Source organism: Gymnoscopelus braueri (genome assembly GCF_963280865.1).
Source record: "Gymnoscopelus braueri genome assembly, chromosome: 17".
Lineage (NCBI taxonomy): Eukaryota > Metazoa > Chordata > Actinopteri > Myctophiformes > Myctophidae > Gymnoscopelus > Gymnoscopelus braueri.
This window is the reverse complement of record NC_137617.1, coordinates 35,667,817-35,677,454: the sequence shown is the minus strand read 5'-3', so window position 1 is coordinate 35,677,454 and position 9,638 is coordinate 35,667,817. Positions and strand designations below refer to the sequence as shown.

Below are 9,638 nucleotides of genomic sequence, written 5' to 3'. Positions count from 1 at the left end.
CTGAATCCATTCTCTTTGGGATCAAACATTCCCTCAGTAAGACGATTGTAAATGATTTCAAGGTCAAAGTCGACGACACAATCATCTCTAGCAAAGAAGAGATTACCTATTTGGGATGTATTCTTGACAAATACCTGACAGGCGAAAGCATGGCAACAAAGGTGGTCAAAAGAGTAAACCAGAGAACCAGATTTATGGGCAGAGTTTCCTCTTTTGTCAACAAGAATGCCCTCAAGACCCTCTCAGGGGCCCTGATTCAGCCCCTTTTTGATTATGCTTGCACCTCTTGGTACTCCAACACCTCAGTGTCACTGAAGACTAAGCTTCAAACCTCCCAAAACAAACTGATTCAACTACTTCTCGGACTGGGGCCCATGACCCACCTCTCTCCCACTCATTTTGCCAGCCTAGGCTGGCTCAGGGTAGAAGACGGACCTTTTAGACAAAGTATTATAAATGTAATTGTGATGTTTACATTTTTTTGCCTAATAAAATATTCAATCAATCAATCAATCAAATCACCCTGCTGAGTGCTACTCAGGGGGGGGGCAGTTAGGGTTAGGTGTCTTGCTCATGGACACTTCGGCACATAGCCAGGGCTGGGAATCAAGCCTTCCGTTTCCCAGACGGCCTCTCTAATCATTCAGCTGTGGCCACACGCAGGCCGCCCAACAGCTGAATGTCCCGTTCTAGGCAATAGGGCATTTGAAACTGTGTTTAAAACTCCATGTACCATATAGGCTTACTTACCATGTAAGGCCCAAACAGTAGATAATATGCTGACCACATCACTGCAACGATTCTATAGGTTTGATGTCCACTGTGGAACCTGTGTTGCTGTGTTGTTGGTCATCGGCCGCTCGCTCTACGTGCTCCTGTATCAATTAAAAACAAAACAACACATACAACCTTATCACTGTGAGTTTATTCTTCAGATGGACAATCAGTGCTGAAGTGTAACGACAGATGTAGCCTACACATGTCTCCATTGGTGGAAAAAGTACTATTTTTTTTTACTTAAGTAAAAGTATCTATACTGCAATGTACTGCAAAGTCTGGAATAAAAAATGACAAAAGTACAAAAGTATTGGCATCAAAATATCCTTAAAGTACCAAAAGTAAAAGCACTCATTATGCAGAATGTCCCATTTCAAGTTTTCAATTGTATAAAAATCTTTTGAAAATAGCCGATCTATAAGCTCACAATGCGTCGCGATGCGACGCATTGTGAGCTTATAGATCGGCTATTTTCAAATGGCCGAAATGTGTATAGGGTTGAAGCGGTTAATGTATGTTTTGTAATAATAATCAAAATCTACAAAGTAACTAGTAACTAAAGTTTTAAAATGATTGCAGTGGAGTAAAAGTACAATATTTGCCTCTAAGATGTAGTGGAGTAGAATTAAAAGTATTGGAATTTGGAAATACTCAAGTAAGGTACAAATACCTCAAAATTGTACTTAAGTACAGTACTTGAGTATGTACTTAGTTACTTTCCACCACTGCATGTCTCAAACTAACCTATTAGACAGCCAGTTCCTGAGTTCCATAAACACACAGGTATATGCATTCGGTGTTATGTAGTGCCATCTAGTGGAGAGAGATATGATGTGCTATAATTTGAGGAAATGATAACATGGGATTAAAGGAATTTGATACTATACTCACACAAGTGTCATTGCAACACTGTAATACCATTACAATAGGGCAGGGCCCTGCAGAGAGTCCGCTGTAGCGGCAGGTTCTCAAAGTTCACGAACCCCACACACCAACATAATTTACAGCAGTGGTTCTCAAACCTTTTCGTGTCAAGGACCCCCAAATTGATATGTATTTGGCCCTTATCTGAAAATGTTTTGAGCCGGGGACCCCCAGAAGAAAAGAACATCTAAATGATTCAATTTTTTCCCAACGCGTGTTGTGAGCTTGTAGATCTGCTATTTTTTAAATAGCCAACATGTAAATGGATAAAGTGGTTAAAATGATTGTGATGCTATGTTAACTAATTTTGCTGAGGACCCCCTGGAACACCCCCAAGGACCCCTGTCCCCCCCCCCCCCCCCATTTTGAGAACCAATGATTTACGGCATAACCTATTCAATTATAGCGTGTGTGTGTGTGTGTGTGTGTGTGTGTGTGTGTGTGTGTGTGTGTGTGTGTGTGTGTGTGTGTGTGTGTCAGACTAGAGTCTGAATCTTAAATCCATATATTTGAGACCATTACAGGGCTGTATACAGATGAGAGTGCAAACCTTTCAGTCTAGTCAAAAAGTCCTATAGGATTCTGATGGAAAAATCCTATTAAAATCCTATAAGATTTTGGAACGAATCCTACTGGATTATTATCCTATAAGAATAAATCTGAGAAATGTGGGAGTCCAATAGGATTTGCTCCCAAATCTCATAGGATTTTTAATTTGATTTTTCTGTTGGAATCCTTTAGGATTCTTTGACCAATTTCTTATAAAGAATAATTAATTCTGTTGTAATCCGATTCCTATATTTTCTTAAGAGTAATCTTCTATATTCCCATTAATCTAGGACAGTGGTTCTCAACCTGTGGGTCGGGACCCCCAGGGGGGTCCACACATGATGCATTGTGAGCTTGTAGATCTGCTATTTTCAAAAGATTTTATACATTTTTAAACTTGTGAGATGGGACATTCTAAACTAAAGAATGAGTACTTTTTACTTTTGGTACTTTTACTCAAGTATATTTTTAGTTCCTGACTTTTCCTTGTAACAGAGTATATTTCTACATTGCAGTATTGATACTTTTACTTAAGTAAAGAATGTGAATACTTTTTCCACCACTGTTCACCATCAAAAAGCAGAGAAAAATATGTAGCCTACCATCTCTCTCTCCTCTTCCTTCCAATGGTGAAGTAGTAGCTCTGTCAGCCATTGGGCTTGGAATCATGGCCTGTTCCACCTGGGCAATAGTTCATCACTTATATAGGTCTGGAATTCTGGATAAAAGAAATAGACAGAGAGAGAGAGATGGGGGTGTAAAAAGAGAACGTTAGGCTGCGTCACTGAAGCCACACACACACACCCACCCCTAGTTTTGGGCGGCATCCCTATAGGTCTAAAGGGATGCTGCTCAAAACTCGTTTGTTTTTTGTTTTACAACAAAAAAAAAGCCCAAGCGGGTTTTAAAGCATTATAATGATCAACTCATCTTTTTAGTACAATGGCCTATTTTATAGAAACATTAAAATGAATGCTCGCAACTTATTAGCTTACTTAGCTCGAGCAAACAGCTAATTGACTACGTGTTCATGGCTGTGGCTTCCAGCGAAAAACCCAGGATGAATCAAATAAAACACTATTAGCTTACTGGCTATAGTGGCTACTGGCTACCTACCTACATAACTGTTAACGATATATATTATAACTCTGGTTAATATAGGCTACTTGAAGAATAACTAGTTTAGTTTTTCAAGGTGACTCACCTCTTGACGCCTGAAAAGTCCCCTATTACTGTCCTCCTGTCACAAGCTGCGTTCACTGACGGAGTCAGGAGCTAACTCTATGGTCAGGAGAGGATTTTAAAAGTGGCGGGAGCCGCGCGACTGACACCAGAGTTCAGTGGTGGATATTGCTCCGCCTCTCAGGTAGATTCGAGTCCCTCCGCTGGAGGAAGTAGTCCTTTCTTGTTTACCACAACTAAGTGTCCATCTTATTTGGAATTTGAACATGTCTGTGATTGTATTGTATGATTACTGTAGAAGATCCATGTTTCAACCATGCAATGACTGGAAGTGCTTTTTAATTATATAGCTCAAATCCAGTTGCCTAACATTAATGGAGGATGTTTTAAAGGTTTAATGACATTCACTTTTACACCACATTCAAAGTCTTTGTCCTGGTCCTTCAAAAGTGTACAAAAAGTTTTAAGTGAAAATCCCATTCCAGTGATCCATGGCAGGTGTTTTTCTCTCACATTTCTAAAGCCTTTTCAACTGCAATGAAAAAAGAAATCTTTGCCTGCGGGTGTCGCTGGTGAGGGATTTTGCCTGTCAATCATCGCCTCTGCTCCGCCCCCCCCAAAGGAAAGGATAGGGGAGGGGAGGGGCGAGGAGGAGAGTGGGCGGGATTATTCGACAGTGACCTCACTGTCGAAGGGCCAAGCTCAGATTACTTTTCAGCCTAATTATTCAGAAAACCCCAGACCACAGAAAATCCACTGAATGTTTTAAGTTCAGGTTTTTTGGGTGTAATTGAGGTCATAAAACCCCAAATAAAACATTGAAAATAAAAAAAGTGAAAATGAATGTCATGATACCTTTAATAGGATTTCTGAGGTGACACAAATTATAGCAATATTCAGAATCCTATAGGATTATATTGGAACATGATAACTTCTACCAGATCCGAATCCTATAGCAGTTCCATTGGAACACTAAAATCCTCTCAGCGCCCAGCAAAAACTGAAGTATCTGCCAGCAGGAATTACGGGACCAATAAAGTGACATGTCTGTCCTATCTAAATACTTACCTCCCTAGAGGTCCAATCCCAAACATAATGAATGATGCATGTCTCCACTGGTTGTCAAGCTGGTTTCCACAGATCATGGCCTATGTTATAACAATTTATAATTAACGTTAAATAGGGTATGCAACGTTATAACGTGGGCTTTATAACTGTTGAGGTGAAACCTGCTCTCATGAGGAGACGGCATACATCAGACTTAGGAATGGTATGAGGCTCTTTTCTACACATACAGTATGAGCTTGACAAACCATACTATTGACATACCAGCTACAGTTGGTCAGTAGCGTATGGTGGGTGTTCTAACGTTGACCGGGCCAGATTCTTAACCTGACTGAGTTGGTACCAGACTCACGGCTGCACATGCTTTTCTGTGCTTCAACCTGAACAGCCATCATGAGCCACTCTATACTGAAAGGTGATGGGGACAGCTGGGGACAAGCATTTGACCTAAATACTGAGGGGGACAAAAGCACTGCCAGTGGTGGAAAAAGTGCTCAAATCTTTTGCTTTAGTAAAAGTATCAAGACTATAATATAGAAATATTCTGTTACAATTATAAGTCCAGAATTCAAAATGTATTGAGTAAAAGTATTCATTATGCATAAAGTCCCATTTCATGTGTTCAAATGTAAAGAAATCTTTTGAAAATAGCAGAGCTACAAGCTCACATTGTGAGAGCTTGTAGATCAGCCGAAATGTATATAGGGCTGAAGTGGTTAATGCATGTTTTGTAATAAAAAAAAGTAAATGTACTTAGTTACTTTACACCACTGGACAACAGTGAATTGAAAAATTGAAACCGAAGTCTATCGCACACCGGACACATGACAAACAACCACACTACGCACGTCACCAATGCAAATACTTTTATTAAACAGACATTCAATAGAGTCATAGTCTTCATCGCCAGGCAGGGGGTAGGACCCGTGTGGAGTTGGCACGCACCCAGGTGTGGTCGATGACCTTCTGCAGGGGGAGTCTCTCGTCTGGACGATAGCGCAGCAACCTCGTAATGAGGTCTCTGGCTCCCTCCGATACGAACGGTGGGAAGCTCAGGTCCACCTGAAAATATCAACAAGTTAAATATCGTCTCCGTTTAGAGCTGCAACCAACTATTCTATAGATTACCTTTTTTTAAAGGTAATCAGAAACAGGTGAGATCACCAATGCACAGAAGAGGCCATAAACAGGGAAAAGACAGAAAAAAAACACATACACACATGTAGACACAAAATTAAAAAATCCGGTCAGACAAGCATAAAAACACAAATGGCTAAATAAGTGAGATGTTAAATAAACATGCGCACATTCATTAAATAAATACATGCATTAGATAAATACAATATACAACATATGAGCTTTAGATTACCTTTTAATCGAATAACCGAGAAGCACGTTTGGGGGATAATTGGTTTTATTTTTTATAAAACGAATTGATGAGAACAATGTGAAAAGGTTTCGATTAATATGATGTCGCACAAAAATAGTGAAAATAGTCGATCTACAAGCTCAACGTGTCACGTTGCGAGTCTGTTGGTAGATCTGCCATTTTTACAACATTTTTAAAGACAAAAAGAAATTTGTTGGTCCATTTTTTTCTTCAAAATAATTTGTTCAAATAGATATTTTTTTTGCAATTGAAACAATTAGTTCGATTAACCGTTTTACCCTACCTCTGTTCAGGTAGTTCCAATTACAATCATTTGATTCCCTACAACAGCTAGATTTTGCAGAGGCTGTCCATGTTTTTATTTTACTTCATCAACTTTCATAGCTCAGAGGAATAGGAAAAAAAAGCGTATATAAAATAAAGAGATGTTAACCTTTCTAATTTTGTTGTAGGTGTCTGTGTGGCCTTCAGATTCAAAAGGTGGGACGCCAACCAGGCATTCATAGCAGAGGACTCCAATGCACCAGAAGTCCACCTTCTCGTTGTGGGAGCCGCCCTCGATCATCTCTGGGGGCAGGTAGTCCAGCGTCCCACACATGGTTCTTCGCCTGAAAAGGTTAAATGTACATTTTAGGCCTTTTAGCAGAGCCCATCTATTCAGCCAGTAACCGCTTCATACTGTACATCATTGCTGTCGGGCAGAAAAATTGTTATTTTAACTTTGAATGTTTTTTTGTAAATTATTCCCTAATTGATCATACTACAGCGTCACACAAAAGTAGCAGCTCCACAAGCTCGAAACACGGCGTGAAGCGACGCGTTTCGGGCTTCCGCTTTTTTTGCCATCTTTGAATTGAATCCTGAAAAGTACGAGTTTTGCACATATGAGGTTTCCACCTGACAGAGACTATATACAGTATACTTAAAACAGTATCGCTCATCAATATATTCCAGACAGTTAAACGCATTAACTTTTTATTAAAATAATATTTTGGCCAAGTCACGTCACAGTAGCTCGGATTACGTGGGACTTCCTTACCTTAAAGAAGGCGCATGGACGGACCAGCCAAAGTCTGCGATTTTAAGCTCCCCCTGTAAGCCAAGAAGCAGATTCTCTGGCTTGATGTCACGATGAATGACTTTATTCTCGTGGCAGTATTTGAGTGCGTGGGACACCTCCTCCATGTACTGACAATTTCAAATGTTAGCATTAGACCACACTAGACCACATTGCCATCACCTTGTCACACAACAAAACAGTTAAACCCTCTATACTTGGTAAAACAGCCCCAAGTTGGCTGTGTAGTTTGTGCTCTCTTTTTTACCTCTACACCAAATCTTTGCCAAAAATATCCGATCTACAAGCTCACACATTTTCAGCGAATGTTCCCCCCCCCAGAATAGGGATGCTAGGATTAAAGTAACCTCTTACAGTGGCCAGGTGAAAGTGGTTCATCGTACGACCAAGTATACAGGGCTTCAATGGTTGAAACATTAAGTCGTACCGTGGCAGTGCGCTGCTCGTCAAATCGTCCACATTTCTGCAGCTCCTTGTATAGCTCACCACGCGGGGCGTACTCAAGGATCAGAAAAACTCGTGTGCGGTCATGGAAGTAGTTATAGAAGCTCAGGATATTTGGATGTCTGAGGAGAGGGAAGAGTGACATTGCAGGAGTCAAAGTTAGAAGAAATTAAATGATCATTTAATATGCACACATTACCAGACAATGTCACAAGGCCAGAGATCTGAAAACATGTTACTTGACTGAGGCGACCAAAGATCGCGCACGCCAACATACTACAAAGAATATAATGGAAGTGATGTCAGTCAGATACAATGTACACACTCTGAAGAACTGCAAAACAAAAGGAAGCACCACCTTGTGGTACCAACTGGCATTGCATATGCCAACTGACTGTTACAATGGCAAAGGTACTTCACAGGAGCTTGAGTTTCCTCAACCGCTGCAAAAGCTGCCAAAAATTGTTGACAGTGTAATTTTACCTCCCTAACTATACAGATACTAATACTGGACTTTCAGTCACACATCGTATACTTTTATCAAAAACATGAACTTAACATTTAATTTTTTAATCAGTAGTCAGTAATCTGGTCATGGAGCCAGTAAACAGGTGCTGAATTGTGTTTTGGTTTTGCAGTACAACGTCTTATGAAAGAGCTTGTTAAAAGGATCCCTGGCCACTAAGCCTTATGTGGCTTAATACATAATAATATAGGAAGTATTTTGTTTTTTATTAGCACATGCAGTCCATAGGGCTGGACCACACATGGACAAATGACATATCAACTTGTGACAAGCGTCGTCTCCCTTGAGTAAAAGATGAACCATTTCTAAAATAAATGAAATATTTAAGCCGTTTTTCCATCTTAGTTAATAGAGGGCAATTTTAAGGCGTATAAGGCTCGTTAGGGGGATCCTTTTAATGCCAAATTACATAATACCAACCTGAGATGGGACTGAATCTCGATCTCCCTTCTGAGCTGATGTTCCATGTCATGTTTTACTATCTGAGACTTGAACAACACCTTCAGCACCACAACGGCCTTCAATGACTTCTCCCTCGCAAGGTAGATGTTCCCGTACTGGCCCTTACCCAGTGGCCTACCGATTTCAAAGTCATTCAGAGTCCATTTCCTGATGAGAAGGATGCACAGACAATAGAGCAGTGATGATTTCATCCACTAAAAATGTTTGTCGACTACCTTTTTTCACTGACGAAAACTAAACAAAAACTAAGCTATGACGACTAAAACCAAATATATTGTCAATTTCATCAACAAATAAAAACTAGACCTAAAATGTCATTTATGTTTGGATGCGCTCAGGTATTGCGCATTGAAAATAGCAGATCTACAAGCTTGTAGATCTTGTAGTGCAGCCAAGTGTAATATCAGCCATTACGACGCCAGCAAGGCACTGCCAAAAGCATTTTTAGTCAACCAAATCAACCGTAGATTTAGTCGACTAAAACATTTCAGATGACTAAAACTATAGTCTTAAGACTGACTACTAAATCAAAATTTGCTGTCAAAATCAACAGTGCAATAGAGATGAGGTGATTGGCCAACAGACTGGACAACACTAGTGAAGAATGTACCAACAGGGGACAACTTATTGCTTCCACACCATAACCCACTGGTTCTCAGAGTGGGGTCTGGGGACCCACAGGGGGCCTTGAAGGGGTTCCAGGGGGTGTCAGCAGAAAAATAAAGCCCCATTTACATTGTGTCTATTCAGAAACCGCAAATTTACTGTACAAGACGTACGAGCTCCGAGCTTGTAGACAATTGACTTGGTTAATTTACAACACTTCTCACAATATGTATATCATAACAAGGCATGTCTGAATTTCACATGTCTATTCATTAATGATATTAATAAAACAAATAAGTCTTGGCTGTTTAGCATAAATGTCTACTGTTTGACTCACTTTGCTGTTGAGGTGGCGTATGGGTTCATCCCCATCGTTGTCCCAGGCTTGTCAGCCATCTGGCTCTGTAGGAAAAAAGTGAATTATGTTATTAATTTATTTAAACGCCCAATTGAGTGAACCAAGCAATCTGAGCTCAAGTGTGATGGGAATCATAGCTATGAAAATATAATATCTCGAACTTAAGCAGTGGTGGAAAGTAACTAAATACATGTACTGTATAAGTACAATTTTGAGATATTTGTAATTACTTCCAATACATCTCAGGGGCAAATATTATACTTTTACTCCACTACAA

At 40.0% G+C, this 9,638-nt stretch overlaps 1 protein-coding gene across 1 annotated transcript; it reads right to left on the bottom strand.

Annotated features, from left to right (window-relative positions):
* Window positions 1-5,397: 5,397 nt before the first annotated feature.
* LOC308105108 (aurora kinase B-like) lies at window positions 5,398-9,375 on the bottom strand (the record flags this gene model as incomplete). Its single annotated transcript, XM_080455740.1, has 6 exons — window positions 5,398-5,559; window positions 6,321-6,495; window positions 6,927-7,075; window positions 7,393-7,531; window positions 8,356-8,544; window positions 9,341-9,375. 6 exons carry the CDS (start codon window positions 9,373-9,375, stop codon window positions 5,398-5,400), a joined length of 849 nt encoding a protein of 282 aa, XP_080311866.1.
* Between the last annotated feature and the right edge of the window lie 263 nt (window positions 9,376-9,638).